General features: G+C 53.2%; 2 protein-coding genes across 5 annotated transcripts; one reads left to right on the top strand and one right to left on the bottom strand.

Moving 5' to 3' along the window:
* Stat6 (signal transducer and activator of transcription 6) lies at window positions 1-17468 on the top strand. Its single transcript, XM_041668463.1, has 22 exons — window positions 1-237; window positions 3899-4035; window positions 4295-4433; window positions 4720-4803; window positions 6843-6981; window positions 7105-7157; window positions 7295-7443; window positions 8147-8278; window positions 8377-8565; window positions 9247-9334; window positions 9475-9597; window positions 11042-11134; window positions 11433-11639; window positions 13193-13287; window positions 13384-13520; window positions 13787-13933; window positions 14111-14174; window positions 14277-14381; window positions 14484-14570; window positions 15917-15982; window positions 16062-16190; window positions 16268-17468. Exons 2-22 carry the CDS (start codon window positions 3920-3922, stop codon window positions 16455-16457), a joined length of 2532 nt encoding a protein of 843 aa, XP_041524397.1. The 5' UTR covers window positions 1-237; window positions 3899-3919; the 3' UTR covers window positions 16458-17468.
* Nab2 (NGFI-A binding protein 2) lies at window positions 17408-23695 on the bottom strand. Of its 4 annotated transcripts, none has more exons than XM_041668494.1 (7): window positions 22895-23694; window positions 20668-21432; window positions 20150-20283; window positions 19806-19857; window positions 19580-19712; window positions 19190-19381; window positions 17408-18217 (listed from the first exon to the last, which is right to left on the bottom strand). In XM_041668494.1, exons 2-7 carry the CDS (start codon window positions 21373-21375, stop codon window positions 18108-18110), a joined length of 1329 nt encoding a protein of 442 aa, XP_041524428.1. In that variant the 5' UTR covers window positions 21376-21432; window positions 22895-23694; the 3' UTR covers window positions 17408-18107. The 4 variants fall into 4 exon arrangements, with proteins under 4 accessions (XP_041524428.1, XP_041524438.1, XP_041524408.1 ...); XM_041668504.1 differs by having other exon boundaries at window positions 20668-21435; XM_041668474.1 differs by having other exon boundaries at window positions 20668-21541; window positions 22895-23693.
* Between the last annotated feature and the right edge of the window lie 947 nt (window positions 23696-24642).

The raw sequence follows: 24642 nt of genomic DNA on the forward strand, positions 1-24642 counted from the left end.
TCGTCAGAGCTCCAGGGAGGGACCTGGGCAGGCAGAGAAGCCGGAAACAGCAGGCCGGGGCAGCCAGGGTTTACAGTGAAGAGGAAGGCCGGGATCCGAGTGCCTGCGTGCGTGTGTTTGTGTGTGTACACATTGAGTTTTTAGGGCCAGCCCAGGACCCGCTGGACAGCGCTACAGATCCATGGGGCCTGGCAGTGCCCGCTGAGAGAGGGAGAAGATAGCAGAGGGGCTGCCAAGGTGAGGGGGATGTCTGCGGGCGAGGAAGGTGGGGGGACCTTTGACTAAACGTGAGGGATGGATTTTCGGGGCCTCTCGGGATCCTCCCCTGGGCGGGGCGCTTGGTCCCCTGGAAATCGTTTGCTGGTGTTAGTGGCTGGTAGCACCGGGTTCCGGCAGTTTCCAACTTTCGAAGGACTCGGGTGGGTACAGGCCTCCACACTCCCCTCCCCAGCGCGTCACGTCACTTTCCCCAACGCTCAGCCCTGCACCTCCTGAGACGTGGAAAGTCGCGGAGCAGAGGGGAAGGAGGGCCCTCTGGGTGGGGGGGAACGTGGCTGCCCCTCCCTAGAAGTTGATGCTCCTGGGCCCCGAGCCTGTTCAAGCCCTAGCTGCTGCCCGCTAAAGGTTCCTGTTCAGGGTGTGGCTGGAGGATGAGCGAGACCCAGATGCAGACCTCATGGTGCCCCAGAGGAGGGGGAATTTCCCCCTCACACGGCTCGCTTGGCTGCAAAAAACACTGAGATTTCCCCGTGGGAGGGCGGCCGGCCGGGGGTTAACCCTCCTCGTGCTGACCTGGCTCCACCTCCTCGCGCCCTTTCCCGCCCCCACTGCCACCGCCACCGCCACAAACACACATTGGGCAACTCAGAGAAAACCTTGACTTTTGCTATTGGAGTTCCACGGTCGGCGGACTCGGAATGCAGGGGAAAAGGGGACAGGGAAGGAATTGGGCTACCAAGCTTATGAAGAAGCTTCTGGGCTGTCGGGCTTCCCCTACGGGGGGGGGGGGGGGGGGGGGCTGGAAGGGAACGCTGGCCCCGCCTCTTGCAGTGTGGCTCCGCCTTCCTTCCTTCCCTCTGTAGGGGACTGAACGCAAACGGTGTCAGTGTCCAGGCCCCTCCTGTAGACCCCGTACCGTAACTGGGTGCGCAGGGGAGAAACATGGCTACATGGTGTCTGGGGAGGGAGGAGGTTGAGACTTGAATCATTCTGCAAGGGGATTTAGAGAAAATGGGAGCTGTTTGTGGCTTGGAGGTCCCCAGTCCCCAGGAGGATAAGGATTGGGCCAAAGGTCTGGAATCAGAGCACTCCAGAGACTGGGAGGAAGACAGAATTCTTCCTTGAATTTGAGAATAAGCTGTATGGTATTCTTCAGGATGCCCCACCCAAAGGGGTAGACAGTTTTAGAACAGAAAGTCTCTGGTGGAGGACCCTGAGCGGTGGTGAGAGCTCTTGGAGTCGGAGAGAGAGAAACAAGATGTTTAGGGGTAGCAACGTCCTGAGAAGGGGCCTCTTTGTCTTCCATCTGGAAGCCCCGGGGGAGTTGAGAGGTTCAAACAGCAGGGGGACTTGGGGACACCCAGGGAGTTTCCATTCTTCTTCCTCCTCCTCTTCCTCTCTGAGAGGACACTACGAGAATGCGAACTGAGAGCCCCCTGGGAAACCACTGGTCTACCCAGCCCACTCTGAGGCCCCTGGGAAAGTAGGGAGCTAGCTCTCTCTGCCTGTGCCTACCTCCTCTCTCCCTTTTCTCTCCTCTTCCTCTGGTGTTTGGTTCTCTGGTTGCCTAACTCTTCCCTCCAGGTCGGCCAACCCTGCTGTTTCTCCACTCTCCCTCTTCCTGTTCCCCTTCCCATTCTTCCTACCCTCTCTATTTTCTTGAGGTGATTGGGCTTCTGAGCCGGAAGGAATCCTAACAGCACAGTGTAGTGCTTGATCCTTACGGAGATCCTGAGCCCAATCACCAGCTCCTTGTCCAGTGGCCTTGGCCAAGTTGAATAACCTCCTGAGCCTTAGTTTCTTCATCTAGGAAAAGGGGTAATTTCACACTTTAAAATAGGGCTGGAGAGATGGCTCAGTAGTTAAGAGCATTGGCTGCTCTCCCCAAGGACCTGAGTTTGATTCAGGCATACATGGCAGCTCACAGCTGTGTATAACTCCAGTTCCAGAGGCATACATACGTGCAGGCAAAACTCCCATTAACATTAGATAATAAAAAACTAAAACAATTGTTGGAAGGGGACAGGGATGTAGCTCAGGGATAGAGCATTTGTGTAGCATGCATGAGGCCCTGGGCTTCTTTCCTAACACACACGCATGTGCATACATGTGTTCGCACACACACACACACACACACACACACACACGGTTGTGAGGTTCCAATGAACTAATGTGTTGAGTATGATATATCTATGGAATAGTGCAAAATAAATATTAGACATTGCCGCTCTACCGTCATTGTCGTTATCAAGTTGGTGATTTTTGCAGTGTTGGGCGTTGAACTTTCAGACATTTTACAAATGCTAGGCAGGCGACTTCCCATGGCAGAGTCTTTCAGGTTGCTTCCTAGGGCCTTAGAATTTTGAAAGTTTTCCACGGGCCCCTTTGGGGTCGGGAGGAAGGGCAAAAGGGAGAGGACCCAGTGGACTTGCTGCCGTCCATGCTTGCCTTTGGCTGTGCTTTGCACCCCTCTCTCCCTAGGGGTTTGCTCTCTGTGGTTTTAGTTATCTGCAGTAAGCCACACTCTGAGAATATGAAATGGAAAATACCAGAAAAAGCAATTCATGACTTTTAAACAACTTTTATTATAGTATGCTGTAAGTTTATTCTATTGCTGCTGTTAATTTCTTTATCCAACTTATGTATTAAACTTTGTGTAGATATATATGGGAGAAAATATAATAGATACAAGAGTAGATGTTACATGCTGTTTTAGGCCCTATCCATGGTCTCGAGTATCCAGATGATGTCTTGGAGTGTCCCTTCCGGACACTAGTGTCACATGATTAAAAACTAGGAGTCAAGTGCAGTGGTGCATGTCAGTAGCCCTCGCATTTGGGACGTAGAGACCAGAGGATCTTATGGCACACACCTTTACTCCAGTACCCAGGAGGCAGTGGCAGGCAGATTTCTCTGAGTTTGAGGCCTGGCCTACATAGGAAGGTCCTTTGATGTACTCAGATCACTTGCTTAGCACATACAAGGCCCCGAGTTTGCTCACAGCACCCCTAGAATCAAAATTGTTAGCGCTTTCAAATGTTTAGAAACAGCAAAGGCATGGAGGTGTGTACCTGCAATCCCGGTACGTGAGGGGCCGAGGGGAAAGGGTTCCTTGAGCTCAGGCGCTCAAGAACAAACTGGTCCACAGAGCTAGATTTCTTACAACAAAAGTCTAGAAAGTGCTTTGTGCATTCAGCCCTCATATTTCATGACCAAGATCCTTAGAGTGTAGTCTTTTTACCCCCAGATCCAGAGCAGGTCCTGTCTTCCCTGAGTCTGCTCTTTCTCCTCTGTCTCGTGTCCTCTTGTCACCTCGCCCTTCTGGCTGTATTTTCTTCAGCTTGCCCATGTCTATCACGGAAAGTATTGCCCTGTTTCAGGCTTTGGTCAAGGGAGCCCGTGGCTTAAGGTGCCCTGGCAGTGGGTATGACCAAATGATGGGAGAAGAAAAAGGCTGTCCGGGAGAAGGATTGTGATGCCCCACATCCTCACTCAACTCTGGGACTTGACCCTGAGAAACCAGAATGAATCTAAGCTCTGGAAAGATGCACAGTTCTAGGCCCAGCAAAACTGAAGGAAGTTCTTGTCCGGACCATCCATGTGGAAGAGCTGTGAATGCCCCAGAAGCTACGCTGAGTTTCTGGGGGCCTCTTTGAATGGCCTTGCTCTTCTCTCCCAGGCACCTTGCACACCCCAGATCATGTCTCTGTGGGGTCTGGTTTCTAAGATGTCCCCAGAAAAACTACAACGACTCTACGTTGACTTTCCCCAACACCTTCGGCATCTCCTGGCTGAATGGCTGGAGAAGCAGCCCTGGTGAGTCCCTTATGTATCGTCCCTCTCTTCAGAGCCCTTCCTGATGGAATTCAGGACTGAGGACTCATTAGTGTATAGGTAATAGCCTAGACTTGGCGTGGAGCCAGCATAGAGTGGGAGCAGGAGGCAGGGGGGACAGCTGCAGAAAACTGTCTGGTGAGGATGGAGAAGGGGAAAGAACCATTGGGTTCTTCGCTATAGAATGGAGGCTCAGAAGCACCGAGGAAGCCCTGGCTTGAGATAGATGATGTCCCCACAGGGAGTTCCTGGTTGGTTCAGATGCCTTCTGCTACAACATGGCTAGTGCCCTGCTTTCAGCCACTGTCCAGCAACTTCAGACCTCTGCAGGGGAGCAGGGGAAAGGAAGCACCATTTTGCAGCACATCAGTACCCTGGAGGTAGGACAAGAGGGGAAGGGAAAAGGTTGGGGTGGGATCAAGGTAGAGCTGGAGTGAGCACTGGGTACAGGAAGAAAACTGCTTGGATGGGAGATGTTGAAAGCAAATGGTACTCTTGTGGTTGGGCGCTAGCTGGCATGCAAATCGGTTCTTAGAGCATGCAAATGTTTGATGCTTGAGAGTCTACAGTTATGGTCCCTGCCAGTGTATCCATGAATGGGGACAAGGAACTGGGGAGGGCATGTATAAGAGTAAGGCTAACTGCTAATCCCTTTCAATTCTATAGAGCATCTATCAGAGGGACCCTCTGAAGCTTGTGGCCACCATGAGACAAATACTTCAAGGGGAGAAAAAAGCTGTTATAGAAGAGGTATTGTGATACCCCGCTTCCCATTTGTATTAGTCGGGGTTCTCTGGAGGAAGAGAACTTACAGAATGAATATGTGTATTTGCATGCATGTATATATATATATACACATGTGCATATTTATATACATATAAATATGTATTGTGTATATACACGGTTTACGAATTGTGGTCCAACTAGTTTAACAATGGCTGTCTACCAATGGAAGGTTCAAGAATCTACTAGTTGTTCAGTCCATAAAGTTAGATGTCTCATCTGGTCTTCAGTATACTCTGGAATCTTGAAGTAGGCCCTAATGCCAGGGAAGGAGTAGACTGGCAAGGGAGATCAAGAGCACGCAGGCAAAGAGGCAAGCTTCCTCCTTCCATGTCCTTTATGTAGGCTACCAGCAGGAGTGGCCCAGATTAAAGGTGGGTCATCCCACCTCAAAAGATCTGGATTAAATGTTTTATCTTTCCTAACATAAACACTTGGGAGGCAGTGACAGGCAGATCTCGGAGTTTGAGGCCAGCCTGGTCTACAGAGTGAATTCCAACAGAGCTACACAGAAACCCCATCTGAAAAAGCTAAGAAAAAAAGGAAGAAAGAAAGGAAGGAAGAAAGAAAGGGAAAAAGAGAAAAAGAAAAATCCTTCACGGGTGTACCTAGCCACTTGGGTTTTAGTTAATTCCAGATATAGTCAAATTGACAACCAAGACTAGCCATCACCCATTGTTAAATTGATACATAGTCATATCTCCTTAGGTCATGCTTAATTTCCAAAGAAAACAATAACCCAGGTCATAATTATGCCTAACACGGTATAACTATCCCACATACAACCACAAACACATTATATATTTAAAATAGGTAGCAGTGTCCCTTGAGGGACATTCTTTTAATATCTCAAGCTTAAATATCATAACCACTGATATTATCACTCTCTCTCTCTCTTTTTTTGAGATGGGGGTTTCTTTGTGTAGCTCTGACTGTCCTGGAACTTGCTCTGTAGACCAGGCTGGCCTCGAACTCATAGAGATTAAAGGTGTACACCTCCACTGTCTGGCCTTATTTATTTATTTTTAATAATGTGTTTATTTTTATTTTATATGCATTTGTGATTTACCTATATGTGTGTCTGTGTGACGGTGTCAGATCTCCTGGAAGTGGAGTTATAGGCAGGTGTGAGCTGCCATATGGGTGCTGGGAATTGAACCAGGGTCCTCTGGAAAAGCAGCCAGTGCTCTTAACTACTGAGCCATTTCTCCAGCCCCTTAGCTAATATTTATAACTACCTTCCTCTACTACCCACTCTGTATTTCCTCCACCCTCTGTAAGCACCTCAGCAGGTCTTGGCTCTTTTCCTGCAGGAGTGACCCACGCCTTCATTCCTGACAGGTCTGTGTCCTTTGTTACCCTGCCGGGATTAGGCTGTAGTTTCCCATTGACCTTAATCACAGGACACGGTAGCACCAAGAGATGCCCTGAAGGATTTCCTGCACTCCAGACATAATCTCTCTTACATCCACTATGGAGAGGCAGTCCAGTTTTCCCCTGGTAATCCCCTCCGAACACTGTTACTCCTGTTGACTTAGAGGTATCAGAAGCACAAAGTGACCAGGGGAAGTCTGAGCTTCTGCTTCAATGGAATGTTTGTTATGTCTCCTGGCAGGAGCGCTCCCCCGTCTGGAACTAAGACTTCTAGGCCAGCAGAACTTAATGTTGCAGGGACAGGAAGCAAGAATGTGTCCAGTGGGTCACTAGGAGTGATAGTGGGTGAAATCACCCCCTTTCCACCCCTTGATTCCTGGACCCGTGGATCCTAGCCCAAGCCATGAAAACCTAGGAAGAATTTAAACTCAGAAAAGACTCCATGGTCTAGGCCCAGGATAACCTGCGGTTAGAGTGAACCCCAAACCAAGTTTAGAGAGATGGAGCAAGGGTTAAGAAAGTAGTTCTGCCAGGAGAATGGTCTTACCCTAAGGAGGTCCGAGGAGCGGTAGATGGGGTGCAGAGGAATAGGCAGAGCGGCTCACCTCTTGACATCTGCTCCTCCCATGCAGTTCCGCCACCTGCCGGTGCCCTTCCACCAGAGGCAGGAAGAACTCAAGTTTACCACAGCCCTAGGGAGGCTTCAGCACCGAGTAAGGGAGACCCGCCTTCTCCGAGAAACTCTGCAGCAAGGAACCAAGGCTGGACAAGGTGGGTCCAAGGCCTGGATTCCGGAGGAGTTTGGGGAGGGTTGAGAAGTGATCTTTTCTTGGACCTCTGCCTTGCGTGAACCTCCATTCATCTTATCCCCCTGATTTCTGCCTCTGCTCTCAGTGTCTCTGCACAGCTTGATAGAAACTCCTGCCAATGGCACTGGCCCAAGGGAGGTGAGTAACGGACGGGCAGGTGGACACTGAGGTTCATGTGAGCTGGAAGGATCGAGTTGACAGACACGAACTGAATGTGGGAGGGGACCGGGAGGAGGTAACGTGTGGCCCTGGCTCAGGCTCCTTTCTGCTGTTAGGACCTAGCCACAATGCTGCAGGGGACTGTGGGGGACCTGGAGGCCACCCAGGCCCTGGTGCTGAAAAGGATCCAGATTTGGAAGCGGCAGCAGCAGCTGGCAGGGAATGGTACACCCTTTGAGGAGAGCCTCACAGGGCTGCAGAAAAGGTGAGGGCAGGGCTGCTGGGGTGGGAGCATGCTGAGGTGGGTACCATTGTCTCTGCAGGGTGGTACACAGGTGTGAGGGAGAGGGGACTGAGGACAGTGGCTTTGAAGGAGGCCAAGACCCACAGAAGTCAGTTCCTGCAGGAACTGAACTCAAGACTGTGTGTGGTTGCTGTCCACAAAGATCCTTCACACACAGCTCAGTTGAGGAGACACAAATAGAGAGAGAGTCTGCCATCATTTCTCTCTTCAGGTCCATGTTCAGAAGAGTGAGGGGGCTGGCTTGTATGTTTGTATGTTTTGTTTTGGTTTTTTGAAACAGGGCTTCTCTGTGTAGTCCTGACTGTTCTGGAACTTGCTTTGTAGACCAGGATGGCCTCAAACTCAGAGATCTGCCTGCCTCTGCCTCCTGAGTGCTGGGATTAAAGGCATGTGCCACCGCCACCCAGCTTATGTATGCTTGTTTTTAAGTGTAAGACAGTGTTTTACACTGTAAGATGTACTGGAACTGTAGGAAGAGGCTGCTGGGCTCTCCACAGGGACTCTAGGTCTTGACAGTGGGCACCTCGTGGAAGCCAAGATAGGTCCTAGAACCCCCTTGAGTCCACGTGCCTACAGCTCAGTCTGAGTCTGCCTACACAATATCCTGTGTTCTCCTGGGTTTAGGCTGAAGAAAACAGCCTGAATTCTGTGCTCCCTGACACAGGTGTGAAAGCCTCGTGGAAATCTACTCCCAGCTGCAGCAGGAGGTTGGGGCAGCCAGCGGGGAACTTGAGCCCAAGACGAGGGCGTCGCTGCTAAGCCGACTGGATGAAGTCCTGCGAGCACTTGTGACCAGGTAGACACGATAGCCCCTGCTGTAAGCAGACGCCAGGAAATGAAGGAGGCCACCTGGAGGGGACCCAGGCCCTAACACTCTCCTCCTCACCCTTCCAGTTCTTTCCTGGTGGAGAAGCAGCCCCCCCAGGTTCTGAAGACACAAACTAAGTTCCAGGCTGGAGTTCGGTTCCTGCTGGGTATGCAGCTCCTGGGGACCTCAGCCAAGCCTCCCCTGGTCAGGGCTGACATGGTGACAGAGAAGCAGGCCAGAGAACTAAGCCTGCCACAGGGGCCTGGGACTGGAGTGTAAGTGAAGGCTGGCCTTGGTTGGAGAAGGCCTGGGTGTGTGTGTGTGTGTGTGTGTGTGTGTGATAAAGGTCAGAGGAGGCTGGCTTCATAAAGGGTGGAGCTGAGGGAAAGAGACCTTTGGGGTGTGGAGTCTCTGAACTTGGACTAGTAAAGGCAGAGGAAGGGAAGGGTATCTCTGTTAAGAATAGTCATCAGGATTTGACCAAGATGGAGACTTCTCTCCTTAAAAGCCAAGAGGGAGGCCAGCAAGATGGCACAGTGGGGGTTGCTGCGTGAGCCCGATGACACTCATTTGACTGCTAGAGTGTATGTAAAGGTGGGAGGAGAGAATTGGCTTCAGTATGAATGCACCCCGCACCTTGCCCATGTACAGTAGCAACAGCGGTAATAATAAAAGTTAAAAACACATAGGGTGGTGTAGATCAGTGGTAGGATGGGTGTTTAGCCTGCCAAGGTACTGGGCAATATACAAGGTACTAGCAATATACATACATGCACACAGACACATAAACACACACACACACACACACAGAGAGAGAGAGAGAGAGGAGAGAGAGAGAGAGAGAGAGAGAGAGAGGACATAGAGAGCCAGGGCCAGCGAAGCAGTGGTCAGCACATCCCCTGTAGAGCCTAGCTCCTCACCACAGGCCAGGCTCTTCCTACTCTGACCCCCGGCAGGGAGAGCACGGGGGAGATCATGAACAACACGGTGCCTCTGGAGAACAGCATTCCCGGGAACTGTTGCTCAGCCCTGTTCAAGAACCTGGTGAGAGGCCCTGGGGGACAGGAGAGGTACCCTCGCCTGTGTGTGGCTCTCTTTGGGAAGGATGTCGAGGGTCCAGAAAGGAAGCCCACAGAGCCTTTGCCTCTCACCCTCCCTGTTCTCCCTTCTCCTCACCCTGGCAGCTCCTGAAGAAAATCAAGCGCTGTGAGCGGAAGGGCACGGAGTCTGTGACGGAAGAGAAGTGTGCTGTGCTCTTCTCCACCAGCTTCACGCTGGGCCCCAACAAGCTCCTCATCCAGCTGCAGGTGAGCTCTGACCCAGCCTGCTGCAGCCTGGGACCTGCTAGAGCCCCGGGTCCCATATCTCCTGTTTCTGGGATAATACGCTGGGGTCAAACAGAGCTGAGAGAAAAGAGACCTGGAGGGTGCATCCAGGGAACAGCCTGTGTAGCAACCAAGGCTTTTGTTTGTTTTGCTCACCTTGTTGAGGCAGGGTATCATGATGTAGCCTATGTTGCCTTTAGACTCTTCTTTAAATATTATTATCATCGTTATTGAGGGGGTAGCATGTCCATGTCACAGAGCACATGGGGAGATCAGAGGACAACCCTTCTACTTTTATGTGGGTTCTGGGGGTTCTGGAGATCTAACGGGGCACCAGGCTTGTGCTGCAAACACTTTTTACCCATTGGGCCCTCCTACTGACCCTCATCTCTTTTTCTCGTTTTATTTTACTTCACTCCTTTCCTATCTTCCCCCTCCCTGCCACCCTCCTTCCTTCCTTCCTGTCTGTCTGTCTTCTTCTGTAGTCCAGGTTGGCATTAAACTGAAGACCCTGCCTCAGCCTCCCAAAAGCCAGGATTGTAGCCCTAATGCCAGAACTCCAACCTCTGTAACTCTTACCCGTGTTTTATGTGCAAATGGAGATCACAAGCACACACTTTTTCACATACACATGCACATTTGCCAACAACTTGTTATAGAACAGGGCACTATTTCCAGTGATATCCAAGCATGCACGATCTGCTGGTTTTGTCTTAGGGTTACTATTACTGTGATAAAGACCATGGCCTAAAGCAACTTGGGGAGGAAAAGGCTTATTACACTTTACTTTTCCAGGTAGTGTCCATCACTGTGGGAAGTCAGACAGGAACTCAAGCAGGGCAGGAACCTTGAGTCAGGAACTGAAGCAGAGGCCATGGGAGAATGCTGCTTACTGGCTTGTTTCTCATGGCTTGCTCAACCTGCTTCTATACACCAAGACTACCTGCCCAGGTGTGGCTCCACTTACAATGAGCTAGGCCCTCTGACGTTAATCACTGATTAAGAATGTGCTCCGCAGGCTTGCCTACAAACCAGCCTTATAGAGGCATCTTCTCAACCGTGCTTCCCTCTTCTCAGATAACTCTAGCTTGTGCCAACAAAAACCCAACCAGGACGTATTTCTAGAGAGCAGTTTAAGATAGGTTCTATTAGCCATGATTTACAGATGATGACATTGGGTCATGGATTCGGTAGTTTGCTCAGGTCACACAGCTTCTAGGCACTGGGATTGGTATTTGAAAGTCTGACTTTGTCACATTGACTTGTAACTGCTTCTCTACACTGCTGTCCTCATTGAGCAAGTGTCCAGTGATGTCCACCAGCCTTTAACTATGTCACGTGAACTCCCCAGTGTACTGGAGTGACACACTGCTCTTTGAGGACACTCTGTCTCCACTAAGGATAAACTTTTCTCCCTACCCCTTAGGCCCTGTCTCTGCCCTTGGTGGTCATTGTCCACGGCAACCAAGACAATAATGCCAAAGCCACCATCTTGTGGGACAATGCCTTCTCTGAGGTGGTAAGCAGACTCAGAGTGGGACATGGGGCAGGGTGGGTTCTTATGCAGTAAGATGGAGCCGTCCTGGGCTGGTGAGTGGAAGGCATGTCTTTCTGGTGGGTCTGCTTCTGTGCTTCCGACATCTTTCCATGCTGGTTGTACATACAGCCATGAGGCCAGGGCACCACAAACAGCCGCTGAGAAACCCCTGTTTGTGAGCCAACTTGAACAGCACTGCCGCCACCGCTCAGGGAACTGGGAAGAACGGAGGCCACCAGGGGAGGACTGGCCATGCCCCCTCTCTCCTTCTTTTACCCAGGACCGCGTGCCTTTTGTGGTAGCTGAAAGAGTGCCCTGGGAGAAAATGTGTGAAACTCTGAACCTCAAGTTCATGGCTGAGGTGGGGACCAACCGGGGGCTGTTACCAGAACACTTCCTCTTCCTGGCCCAGAAGATCTTCAATGACAACAGCCTCAGCATGGAGGCCTTCCAGCACCGTTGTGTGTCTTGGTCACAGTTCAACAAGGTCATTTCCCTGTCCTTTCAATTTCCTACCCCAAGTTTTTCATCTTTCGGGCACTCAAGACCTCCCTAGCCTCCACACAGGGACAGACTTTTAGGGTCTTCATGGTGCTACCATCATGTGGCCCAGAGAGAGAACTTCCCATTCTGTGGCATTCTCTGACATCCCTCAGTTTTGGTCTGGGGGCCTTGTCCTTTTTTTTTTTTTTTTTTTTTTTCAGTAATTTGTATGACTCAGTCCTGTTTTGTGCAAACAGAACTCTGCCTTGAAAAGTGACTTTGACCCATTAGGAAAATAGTCTATTGCAAAACGTGGGTGAAATCGTACAAGACTCTGTGCGGCAGAACTGCTGCCGTGTGCTGGCAGCTTACTACATGCCGGGCATGGGTTCACACTATGTATGTTAACTACCTTAATCTGCCCAACATCCCTTTCGCGTAGGGAGGTGTTATCTCTATGTCTTTCACAGATGATGAGTCCGTGCTTAGTGAGGTCCCATAGTTTGTTCAGGTCTCATAGCAAGAGACACACTAAGGTGGAAACCCAGGTTTCTTTTGAGTTAAGGTCTTGCTACTATGTAGCTCAGGCTAATCTCAAACTCACTGTGTAGCCCAGGCTGGCCTTGACCTCAAGTTCCTCCAGTCTTAGCCTCCTAGGTACAAAAATTTATTGAATGAGTCACCATGCTCAAGGGGAGTCCTGCATTTCTTCTTTCTTTCTTTCTTTCTTTCTTTCTTTCTATCTTATTTTTGTTTTTGTTTTGAGACAAGGTTTCTCTGTGTAGCTTTGGAACCTGCCCTGGAACTTGCTTTGTAGACCAGGCTGGCCTCGAACTCACAGAGACCCACCTGCCTCTGCCTCCTGAGTGCTGGGATTAAAGGCGTGCACCACCACCATCCACTGAGCCCTGTATTTTTACCTTTCATATTAGCTCCTGTGTTTTTCTGTCTCCAAAATATAGTGGCTGGGGACTGAGTCAGTCAAGAGCACAGAGAAAGGAGCGCTTGTCTCTGCCCTTGGTGGTCACTAAGCACAGCCACCAAAAGAATGCTAAACTCGCCTGCTTCTCGTGGACAGTGACTTCCCCTGGATCCCACTTTAGGTCTTTCCTCTTTCAAACAAACAAACAAACAAAAAATGGAGGGGGGGGGGAGAAGCTCACGTGACCAGAGAATGCATTACTGAAGGGAACAGGACAGCAGGACAGCCCTGAAGACAGAGTTTAGCACAGTGATTAGGAGGGGCTCCTATGCTAGACTGCTTGACTTGAATCTCCGCTCTGTCCTTCAGTGTGGACCCCGGGAAGTCACTTACCCTTCTCGGCATCCATTTAGTTGTTGTGCTTGTTATGCTATATCCAGAATTATTGTTATATCCAAATAAATTACTATACAGAAAAGCCCAAAGGAATGCCTGATGTAGTCAAGGTAAGTGGTCGCCATTGATGGGCCTTAGGGGTCCTCTTTGGTCCTCAACCATTGACTCACACTCTCAGCTCTGTGCTTGCTCCAGCTTGGCCCCTCCCCCGCTCACATCTGCTATGCTCCACCCTTCAGGAGATCCTGTTGGGCCGTGGCTTCACTTTTTGGCAGTGGTTTGATGGTGTGCTAGACCTGACTAAACGCTGTCTCCGGAGCTATTGGTCAGACCGGTGAGTCCTTGGCCCCAGGTGGCCCTGCACCTGTGCCCGCAGCTCCTTCTCTGCACCCGGTGTCCACATCCATGTCTCCTCCTTCACTCTGCCCAGGCTGATCATCGGCTTTATTAGCAAGCAGTATGTCACAAGTCTTCTCCTCAACGAGCCAGATGGAACTTTCCTCCTCCGCTTTAGTGACTCTGAGATCGGGGGCATCACCATCGCGCACGTCATCCGGGGTCAAGACGGTGAGTCCCCACAGCCAGCCCTGGCTATCCTGACATCCACCCGATCTTTAGGAAGTTCTTCCTTAGGTCTGACTCCTTATCCTCCTTCTGTGGTCTAACCTTCAACTCCCATAGCAATGGAGATGAATGGGTCTCCTTCATGCAAGACTTGCACCTTAGGCCTTCTCTCACGTGCCATCCTTGGTGGACTGTGACTGGGTCTTGTGTGGGCTGGGGGAAAGAGAAGTTGGGACATAGGAGTCCTTAGGGTCTTACTCCTCTTGTAGGCTCCCCACAGATAGAGAACATCCAGCCATTTTCTGCTAAAGACCTGTCCATTCGTTCACTGGGGGACCGAATCCGGGATCTTGCTCAGCTAAAAAACCTCTACCCCAAGAAACCCAAGGATGAGGCTTTCCGGAGCCACTATAAGCGTGAGCGGGCCATTCTGATTCCCCCGCCACCCACTTCCTCCCTGACTGCTACGTGTCGTGTCATCCCTGTCTTCCCTCCCATTCTGTAGCCCCACCTCCACCTATCCATCAACCTTCCTCTTCCCCACCTCCTCGAGAGTTGGGTGCACCTCAGTTCCCCTTTCCTTCCCACCACAGCCGAGCAGATGGGGAAGGACGGGAGGGGCTACGTCTCGACGGCCATCAAGATGACTGTGGAAAGGTGAGTGTGATGGTGTGGATTGTGGGTGGGGACTGGGGGCTGGTACTTACCTGCAGGAAGGGAGTGGCCTTTGTCAGTCACATGTACTTCCTTCTCTTTTAGGGACCAGCCTCTTCCTACGCCAGAGCCCCAGATGCCCACCATGGTGCCCCCGTATGATCTTGGAATGGCCCCTGATAACACCATGCAACTCAACCCAGATATGGGGTAAGGAGGCTGAGAGACAAGGAGGGGGCTGACTTTCAGAGGAGAGACGGGGTGTGGGCTTGCCAGGGGAAGGACTTGGGTCAGTCTGCTTTCTTTCCTCAGGTACCCTCCACCGTCTCATCCCATCCACTCATTTCAAAGCCTCCCCATAGAAGAGTCAATCAATAACGTACTTCCAGCCTTTCCGGAGTAAGTCACAGCCTGGGGAGGATGAGGTGGGCAGCATATGATCACAAGCAGTGGGTGGTGAGGCTTATGTGGGAACGGCAGCACTGGCTGATCCCAGCCTTTGTGCGTCCATGGCAGTGATGCCTAAGATTCAGATCGCTGGGGTTTGAGTTCCGGCTTTGCTGACTTTGTATAGGTTACCTAGCCCTCGGCGAGGATGATAGTAATGACATTCTCTGTTGCACAAGGGAATACACTTATTGTTATGATCCCATGAGTTCATAATGTGTGAGGCTGAGCTGAGAGTTTGTAGCGAACACGGTTAGCGAACCTCTCCTGCCTGTGAGATTTACTGTACCTTACGTGCTGTGTGTTTGCTTGGCATTTGTGCCGCGGCGGGGAGGGGGGGGGCTGAGCTCAGGGCTCAGGACTGAACACATGCCCCATGCAGAGTGTGTGCTCCGCCACTAAGCTGCATGCCAGGAGTTGTGATGATTTTTGTTAATCTTCATGATCTTTGAAATGGCCTAGACCTTTCTCTTCCCCAAGAAGCATTAAGTTGCTTAATCAGCTCTTAGTGAAGGGCTTTTCTGTCTTCCTGGGAGTTGATGTGGAGTAGGCCTAGGAAATTGAGCCATAGTTCAGTCTAAAGAAACATTGGAGCCGGGCGGTGGTGGCGCACGCCTTTAATCCCAGCACTTGGGAAGCAGAGGCAGGCGGATCTCTGTGAGTTCGAGACCAGCCTGGTATACAAGAGCTAGTTCCAGGACAGACTCCAAAACCACAGAGAAATCCTGTCTCGAAAAACAAAAAAAAAAACAACAAAAAAAAAAGAAACATTGGGCCAGGTGGTGGTGGTGCATGCCATTAATCCCAGCACTTGGGAGGCAGAGACACGTGAATCTCTGAGTTCAAAGCCAGCCATTTTGACAGAGCAAGTTCCAGGACAGCCAGGGTGACACAGAGAAACCCTGTCTTGAAAACAAACAAACAGGCTGGGCCACAGTGACACATGCCTTTAATCCCAGCACTTGGGAGGCAGAGACAGTTGGATCTCTGTGAGTTCGAGGCCAGCCTAGTCTACAAGAGCTAGTTCCAGGACAGCTAGTGTGTAACACAGGGAAACCCTGTCTCAAAAAAACAAAAGAAAAAAGAGAAAACTAAAACAACAAAACAAAACAAAAGGAACAGTGGAAATTGACCATACACACACGATTTTTCCATTTTTCTGGGGAGAAATGCGATCCAGGAAGCACAGAAGTGCCTTGCTGAGGGAATGCTGGTCAGTGAAATGCTAAGTCAGGAGAAGGCCCAGCGCCTTGTCTCCTGATTTTGCAATATTCTCCCTCTTTCCTTCCTGCTTCCAGGCCTCACCTGCAAATGCCCCCCAACATGAGCCAGATGAGCTTACCCTTTGACCAGCCTCACCCCCAGTAAGTGACCTCTCCTGACCCCATCATCCCCATGCTGGGATGCCTACCCCTCCTAATGGTCTCTTCTGACCCCTGGTAGGGGCCTGCTGCAGTGCCAGTCCCAGGAGCAGGCTGTATCCAGCCCCGAACCCTTGCTCTGCCCGGATGTGACCATGGCAGAAGACGGCTGCCTAACTCAGTCTGTGGGAGGTTTTCCCCAGGGCCCCTGGTGAGTGGGAGCCTGAGAGTGAGGGCTGGGAGGACGGGTGCTGTGCCTGCTCCACTACTTTTCCCTCCTCCTTGCAGGGTCCGTGAAGACATGTTCCCTCCCCTGCTGCCTCCCACTGAACAGGACCTCAACAAGCTGCTCCTGGAGGGCCAAGGGGAGGCAGGAGGAGGATCCTTGGGGGCCCAGCCCCTCCTGCAACCATCTCCTTATGGGCAGTCTGGGATCTCAATGTCCCACATGGACCTAAGGACCAACCCCAGTTGGTGATCCCAGCTGGAGGAGCCCGGACACAGAGCCTCTTCTATGGACCTGCTCTGACACCTGCTCGTGCGGGTGCCTCCCGTCTCCAGCTGTTCCTTGGTCAGGAGGAAAGAGCTGGCTGGGGGAAGACACGGCGCATGGAACCACTGCACTCTGTCCTTCCTGCCACATCAGGGCCCCTTTTCCAGCACAAGGGCCAAAGGGATGTTCAGGCTCTAATGTGGTAACAGGCACCTGTGTGCCTGCATCACAACACACACACACAAGGACCAGAGCACACTGAGCAGGAGGGGACTAGGCAAGCACCAAGGGCTCCTGTGTTGAGCTAGGGCCTGGAACATACATGCAGAAACACATAGACTCTGTGCCATGGACAGGGGGCATAGACCTAGGGCACTGAAACAGGGGTTCAGGAGACCCTGGGTGGGAGGAAAAAGAGGGTGTAGGTATCGGGCTACTGGTATGGATTTTGCTCAGATTAAAAATCAAGTTCCTCCAAAGCTCCAAATTCTTGCCAAAAAAAAGAAGCTCTGTGCCAGTTAGGACTGCCTCACAAGAGCTAAGCTTGTGTGTAGCCGTGCCAATGTTTACCTACAACATGTTAACCTATAAATGTCACACATGAACTATATGGCCACACAGAACACATATCTCTGCTTTTGCCTGTGCAACGACACGTATTTGAAAAGCTGAGACACTGTAATAAGAGTACCCCAACGCCATTTAGGGTGTAACTATGTGGCTCTGACGTGCATATAGCCTTGGTGACTTAATGCTTCCTGTGTTTCCTAGGGCCCAAGGACTGAGTGGTACAGGGCTTGCTGTGTAACGCCCCGGGCTTTGGGGGCCCTAGCTGCTGTTTCTCGTATTTTTCTGTCCACTGCCGGCTTCTCTCCACTCTCACATCTCATGCGCTCCCTTTTCCCTCACTGGAGGGGGGTAGCGGGGGTCATGGATCCTAAGCCATAAAATAAATTTTATTCCAAAATAACAAAATAAATAATCTACTGTACACAATCTGAAAAGAAAGACACTTTTCTAGGAGTCTGACAGGCGCTGCAGTCCTGCCGGCCTGAGGAGACCCAGGGTCCAACCCAGGCCTCTAAGGGGCCGGTGGAGGGGACTGTGGGGAACCTCACAGCTGGGAGAGGTAGAGGGGCGATGACAACGGGGGGGGGGGTGTGGGCAAACCGCAGCACTTGTTAAATTAAAGAAACAAACTAGAAGCACAAAAAATGGGGAGGGGAGGGGAGACCCAGCTTTCCCAGGCCCCAAGTCTCCGGGCAAACGGTGCCGTTTCCGGTTGCTAGACCTTCCCAGGAAGTTCTTTCCCCACGTCCAAGCTGAGTCCAGCTGCTCGTTCCACTGGCGGCCACCTGGAGAATGGGTGTGTGTGGTGAGGGAAGGAAGAGCCCCAGCAGGCTGGAGGCAAAGTCCGTGCCCCTGAGCCGGGTGAGGGCGCACCTTGCACCCTTCTAGTGTCCTCTGGCCAGGCCCCTGCTTGTTATTGCTTGAAGCCCCATAGTCCTGTGCCCATGGGGCAGAAGGGCAGCAGAAGGATCCTTCTAGGGCGGTGACTGGAGTTCGAGGATGGACAATGTGGGGGGTCTAAGTGAGCCAGAAGCCTGGGGTCCTGGGTCTGAGACATCCCCACTTTCACTGCCGGCTGGCCTCTGCCTCCACTTTCACGCTGCTCCTGCGACCCTCCACCAGAGCGGGATGAGGTCCTGGGGCTGGGCAGCGGTCCAGCAAGCCTTCCTCGAATTCTGTAAGAAAAAGGTCTAAGTTAGGAGACAAGGATGGTGACTGAGCCAAAGAGTTGTTCTGAGTGAGGCCAGGCACAGGAAAATACGAAGACCGCTCCATTTACTCAATTACTGCCTCCTGCCCACTGCGTGTGTATGGGGGTTCCATACCCAAGTGTATGCAGCTCCCCCTCCTATTTTGGTTGTGTGTAGCTCTCTGTCTCTGTGTGTCTCTCTCTCTGTGTCTCACCCGCCTCTGCTCTGCTGGAATTTCTGGTTCTGTCAGGAGCTGCGGGGGCGGCTTGGCTCTGACCTCTCCCCCTCCCCCTCCCCAGGCTCAGCCACCCCCACTCATCTCTGATCCCCTCCCAGGCCTCACCCATCCTACAAATAACCCCCCTCCCCAGTTTTTTGGTAGCCAAATCAGGGGAAACACAGGAAGCTAGACTCCCAGCTTCTCCCTCAAGAAAAGCCCCCCCTCCAGTCCCCGCCCCCACTTCCCACCCACGCACAGTTTAAAAATACCAAGCCAGGGTTGGTGGCTTTGTCTGCTGCGTCACTCTCAGCCCAGCGGCTGCCCGGCCCTCCGCCGGCCCACTCCTTTCCTATCCACACACAAAGCACCCAGCTTTGGGCTCCTTGGCTTCCAAGCTGGGGAACCCTATCCCCACAACTCCCCGCGACTCCACCCCCCTGCATTAGGCAGTTCTAGCCAGGCTTCCCTTACTGCTGACTCTACTGTTCACCTTCACCCCTCATTCTGTTCCCTGCTCTCCCCCATCAAAGATTCCCCACCTGGGTCAGACCCTCCCCATTGGAAACAACCCGGCAGTAGCTTGCCCCCTGCTCAAGGTCTGGCTAGCTTGGAGCCCCTCTACTGTTCTGACAGGCGTATAGGATCCCTCTTCCTCCCCTCTGGTCCTAGAAAATGAGGACCCTTGTGTGGGCCTGAGTAGCTGGGGTGTTTAGGGACAGCACTGCTGGCTGCCTCACCTGCGAGAGGCGGCTTTGCAGGCACACAGGGGCTGAGGCGGCCCACGCGATCATGGGAGACGAGGCGGGCGAGCCGCAGCCCCTCATCCATCAGTGTCTGCTGCAGGATGTGGCGGCTCCATAGCCCATGCGCTGGCAATGCCAGGGGCAGGTCAGCAGGGGGCGGCGTCAGCCTTGGGCACGACCCCACAGCTGTGGGCATGGGCACTGGTCAGGTCAGGGGCTGCCGCCAACGGTACCCACCCTCAACCGACAAGTCATTCCCATAGGCTCTTCTGCCCCCATCCAGCCAGACCTCCCAGCCCTGTTCCAGGCAGTTGACTCCTGGCTCACTCCTGCAACCCACCCGCCCACTCCCACCTCCTCCCCAAAGAGATGAAAGGCACTCACCCTGCAAGTGGCCATCTAGGCTCTCCCCAGACAGACTGGCGCTGTCCTCCTCTAGGCTGGGGCGGTATGGGGGTGCATAGGACTCGGGGCCTGGGGGAGGCTGCTGGATTTCAGTATGACTCTGTTCCCCAACCTGTGGATGCCCAAAATTGGGAAATGAGGACCTAGCAAGGCAGTGGTTGTGGTAGGCTGTCCTTTCCTGTCCCTTCTACCTCCCAAACCATACCTCTTGTTTCAGTTTCTTCAGTGGCGGGCCTCCTAATTCTTCAGAGTGAAGCCTAGGAGAATAAGGAAGGTGGTGGGCTTAGGGCCCAGAACACACAGGGCACACAATCTGTCCAGGAAACATGCATTACTTAAAAACTCCACGAAGAAGTGGGCTGGACAGGTATCTCTGTTATTGTGGGGGGTTGGGAGTAAAGAGCAGGCCTCAGACAAGTTGACTTGGCAAGAGGAAGACATGCAGGTGGGCGGAAAGCAGGCCTAGAACTGCCTGAGCCGGGAGTGGGGAGACAGCCAGGTCCTTGGCAGGATTCCAACCAGAGGTGGCCCAGGGAAAGGGGGTCTCACCTGGATCCCTTCAAGGAGGAAAGATAGGTGCTCTCTCGGGCTACTTGGCGGGACAGGGAGAAGAGTTCCACCCTTCGAAGTAAAAGCGTGTTGTCTCTCATGCAGAACTGGGCAGCAGCCTCATTGATGGTGAGCTGTGGCAAGAGGGCAGCCAGTGTGAACCCCGATTCTCCCTCTCTTTCACCCCTTCACCACCAAGGGAGGCCATCCAAAGGATGCTTGCTTTAAATAAACCCAGAAACTTCCTGAGTTTAGAAGGAGGGACTCCTAGCATCCTGACCAGGGCCTCCTTTATTTCTAGGGGGACTTCGACAGCACAGGGCTGAGCAGTTGGGCTCACTGCTCTCTCGGCTTCCCCTTCAGCTGATGGAGGCAAAGCAGCAGCTGGGGCTGGGTGTGTGTGGGGAACTTGAGTGGCCAAGGGGACAATGGTCCAGAGTTTGAGAAGGCAAGAATTCTCAGAGGCAAATGGACTGAACCCCAGGAGTTAAGGGCGGTCCTGAGAACCCAGGCCTCACCTCATGCAAGCTGAGTTGCTTGCCCTCCCGCCGTTTGGAATCCAAGCGGCCATAGATGATGCTGTACTTTCGGATTTCTTCTTCTTTCTGGCTGTCATTGTCATCCATCTCAAAGATGTGGCCCACACTCCGTGCCAACTTCTTATTGAGCTTCAGCAGGGATGTGACCTCTCCAGCATCACCCCTGGGGAAACTCCGGAAGATCCGCTCCACACTCTCCACCACCATCCGTACCATCTCTGGTTCCAGGCGATCTGGGACACCCCCAGTCCCACCTGCAGCCATCCCCCCAGCCCCAGTCCCCTCAGGGACTCCTCCCCCTGCAGGTGGGGAGAAAGGGGGTGACCCAGCCTCCTCTTCTCCTCCTGCTCCAACATCGGATTCTGGAGTGCTCTGGCCTGGCCAGATTCGGGGATCCCCTGCCCCAGGTCCTCCAGGCAGTGGTGACAGCTTCTCTCCAAGTTCAAGGGGACTCTTGGGGCTGAAACTTCGGGCACTGCCTGCCTTTTCGCCTGGGCTGCCATGCCCATTGCTCATGCTCCCTTTCCGGGTACCAGCTGTCTCAGAGATCTTGAAAAGTGGGATGCTGGAGACAGGTACGGCAGGCACTGGCTGGCTGAAGAGCCCTGGGTTGGTGGCCCATTCTCTCAGAGCCTTCTGTAGTCGTCGGACATGGAGTGGTTTGGTGGCCATGCCCACAAGCGCCATGATTTCCAGGAACTCCTCCTCACCCGCTTCACACAGCTGCTGCACATCGTCCCCTCCCTGCTGGATGAAGGTCTCATAGTAGGAAAGGAGGTTGGCACGCTGCAGGACCCGATACAGCTGCAGCTCACCCAGTGTTCGAGGCAGTGCCATGGTTGGGGCACTTGCCCTGAGAAGGAAGGGCAGGAGAGAGGCAGTGAGTACAAATGCCCCTGCTGGGTACCAACCCACACTAACAATTGTCCTCTCTTTTCTGCCTCCTCCTCGTCCCTTCTCTCTTTTGAATGTTTTCTCTGCCCAGTGTCCAAGGCTGAGCACTTTGGGAACTGAGCATCGCCCAGAGGCATAACCATGCCCATGCGGTCCCAGACTAGCCAGAAGCACCAAAAGCCAGCGCCCTATCTACAGCTATTGGGGAAACCCTTACCTCATCTTTTTTCTTGATCTTTCTGGTGGGGGCAGCACAATCCTGAACACCGAGGCCCACTAGCACTTCTCTGAAATGACTAGACCCACTTTCACCCAAGTTATAGCCCTTACTTTCCCCCTAAAAACTCAGCAGCCTCAGCATTACATCCCACATTAAAGTTAACTTAGAAAACCGGGGCTACTCCTAGTCCAGGTATCTGAGAGGGAGGGGTGTGGCCTCTTCCTTGGCTTTTCGGTGAATCTAATGGACCCTTGCTCCTCTGCCTCAGTTTACTGCGATTAGAACTTACTGCACCCTTCTAGTATCTGCCCCAACTTTCCAGGCTGTCCAGTACCCTTCAGTTGCTTCCTTCCCTCCTTTTGTGCGGCCCTTCCCACTATTTAGCAAACCCCTCTCTTCTTCTCAGGCAATGGGGGAGGGAAGCCCCGATTGTTCTGCTCTGGGCCCGTTCTTCCCACACACTCCTACAGTGGCAGCGTCTGTGGGCGAAAACCGCCTGAGGGCTCCCGCCTACTCTTGTCTCCCTTATTTTCCACACTAATCTTCTAAAGGCAGTGCGGAAGCAGCTGAAGGCCTCTTGAGGAAGGGGCTGCACACGGAAACTACCCCTCCAGACGCTGTGGTCGGTTAATGGAAAAGGACGCCTGAAGCACACCCCCCTCAAGCCCCAAAGATGCTCCCTTAACCCAAATGAACCACTTTCTCTCGAACCTAGGGGTGGTGCGCTACCTTCTAGTGACACACTGAGCCAGCTAAGCGCCCCCACCCCTCGCACTGTTGTCAGATGAAGGTCTGGAGCTTCCCCTGGCGCTTAGGGACATTCTTTGCAGGGGGCTCACCTGCCAGGTCATGCCCACTGAGCAAGTCTGGAATGGAAAAGGAGGCAGTACTCTATCGTATTCAGGTTGGTCGGGTCTTTGTTAGCTCCCAAGATCCCGCAATTCGAACACTCACCCCCTTTTCCATCAGTCTCCACCTCCCACCCCCGTGCCGCTTCCCCACGTCCTCTTTTCGACCTCCACCCTCCGGACCCCATTCCCGAGTCCAGCTCCACCCATCTCCACTCCCCGACACCTCCTTTTGCCCACTAACTTGAGTCTGGGCTGAGGGGTCCGGCGAGTGTTATCTCCTCTGCCAGGTGGCTGCTCCGCTGTGGGAGAGGGCACTCTGTGCATGGACGGCCAGAGATCACCCGTGCCTCCCCTCTCCGTTCCCGGCGCCTGCTGCGCGCTGCGCTTTGCCTGGTGAGCGCGTCCCCGGTCCACCGCTGTCCAGGCTCCGTCCCTCCCTCCACGTCTCCTCTCTCCGAGCCTCCGCGCCTCTGTGTGCCTCTGCCCCCACCTCCCCGGCTGCGCTTGCCGCCTCTCCGCGCCTCCTCCCCCGCAGGACGCACGGGGAGCGAGGCCGGGCGCTGCGCTGGCTGCCGGGCTGGCGGGAGGAGGGCGTGGGCAGAACCGGGGGCTGGGACCGGAGGCGGGGGGTGGGGTGTAGGAGCCGAGGCCTCTGGGCCTCCGAGAGGCTGCTGCGGGGACTGGGAGGAGGGGATTTGGGGTGGGGAGGAGGTGTGGAGCAGGAGGCGGAGGCGGAGACTCGAGAGTTGGGCGCCAACTTGGGGACCGAGGTGACCGAGGCCGGGCTGTGGAGGGGGGGCAGCTTGGGGACCCAACGGGCGGGGCAGGTCGCTCCGTGCCGCCCACGCCGGATGCACAGCCGGCCCTCTCTGCGCCCACGTACCCACGTGAGCACCCCGCCGGCTACATTCCTACTCCCTGCACCACTCCTACCCCTGTAAGCCGAGAGTGCAGTTTCACAACCATGCACAAGTGTACAAAGACACTGAAGCGCACATACGTGCACACGCGTCTAAACAACGACACGGACGCCCGTTGCCCACACTCCGGCCGCGCTGTGCCTTCATTTGAATGCTAGAAGTGAGCGGAGAAAAGTTGGCGAAGGCTCGGGTGTGCGGTTCCTCCTGCTCGGCTCCCCTAGAACGCGCGTTTAGGGTTAAACCTGTGAGCGCCAGGCTGCGCAGGAATCCTTAGGGAGTCTCAACGGCCTTCTCTGGCCCTAAAAGCTGTAATTTGAAGAGGCGGCCCTCAGAAACCTTGGTCGCCTGCCCCCGCCCCCGCATCTAGTTGTCGAAGTTTAATAGGTGGGTTATACTAGAAACTACAACTTACTCAAACATCAACTAGGCACGTCGGGGTTTGCACGGATGGGGATACAATGCTTTCCTCTATAGTGGCACCCTATTTTCTGATGCCCAGGCCTTATTGTTTGGACGATTTTCCTGGCAAAGCCAGGGAAAGGCGGCTGCCTTCTCTGGGGTCATATGTTATCGGACATCTCAGGACAGAGTGATGGAAACAGAGCAAGAGGCTAGGTATGAGTCTACGAGACAGCCCACCATGCAGAACGGCTTCAAGGAGCCCAACCCCCTCCGTTTCTTCCAGCCCCATCTGGCTCCCATTACACACGCCCACGGCTAGGAGGGGGGGGGATTGGGCACGCGGGGGCTGTGTAGGCCTTGGGGAAAAGGGTGGTGGGAAACGTGGCGGACTGGCCAGAGGCATGGTCCCTTTAGTTTGAAACCTCAGCTCCGCCCCTCTGTTCCGCACTTGTGAGTGGCTTGCCCTGGCAGGGCGTGGGAGGCGTGGGCCGGGGCGGGTTCTACATTCCAGATTCATTCCAGACTGGCGAGGGAATCTCTCGGTTTCCAGTAGAGGGATGGGTACTTTATCGAGGAGGAACGATTTCAATAGCTTAGGTTTTTGTCTTCATCCTATCAAACGCCCAACATAGTAGAGATATTAGGGAGTACACCCTTTCTCATGGTG

The sequence above is a fragment of the Microtus oregoni genome, unplaced genomic scaffold, assembly GCF_018167655.1.
Source record: "Microtus oregoni isolate MIOR12 unplaced genomic scaffold, Mior012 000001F_ref0000356, whole genome shotgun sequence".
Taxonomy (NCBI): domain Eukaryota; kingdom Metazoa; phylum Chordata; class Mammalia; order Rodentia; family Cricetidae; genus Microtus; species Microtus oregoni.

Excerpts from the sequence above, each read along its gene's own strand:
- Stat6 (XM_041668463.1), top strand. The coding sequence starts at position 3,920 with ATGTCTCTGTGGGGTCTGGTTTCTAAGATGTCCCCAGAAAAACTACAA. Across the intron at positions 6,982-7,104 it reads AGGAACCAAGGCTGGACAAG|TGTCTCTGCACAGCTTGATA; the intron begins GTGGGTCCAAGG and ends CTCTGCTCTCAG. Across the intron at positions 14,175-14,276 it reads ATCAAGATGACTGTGGAAAG|GGACCAGCCTCTTCCTACGC; the intron begins GTGAGTGTGATG and ends CTTCTCTTTTAG.
- Nab2 (XM_041668474.1), bottom strand. The coding sequence starts at position 22,977 with ATGCACAGAGTGCCCTCTCCCACAGCGGAGCAGCCACCTGGCAGAGGA. Across the intron at positions 19,858-20,149 it reads TCCTCCTTGAAGGGATCCAG|GCTTCACTCTGAAGAATTAG; the intron begins GTGAGACCCCCT and ends TTATTCTCCTAG. Across the intron at positions 19,713-19,805 it reads TGAAGAAACTGAAACAAGAG|GTTGGGGAACAGAGTCATAC; the intron begins GTATGGTTTGGG and ends GGGCATCCACAG.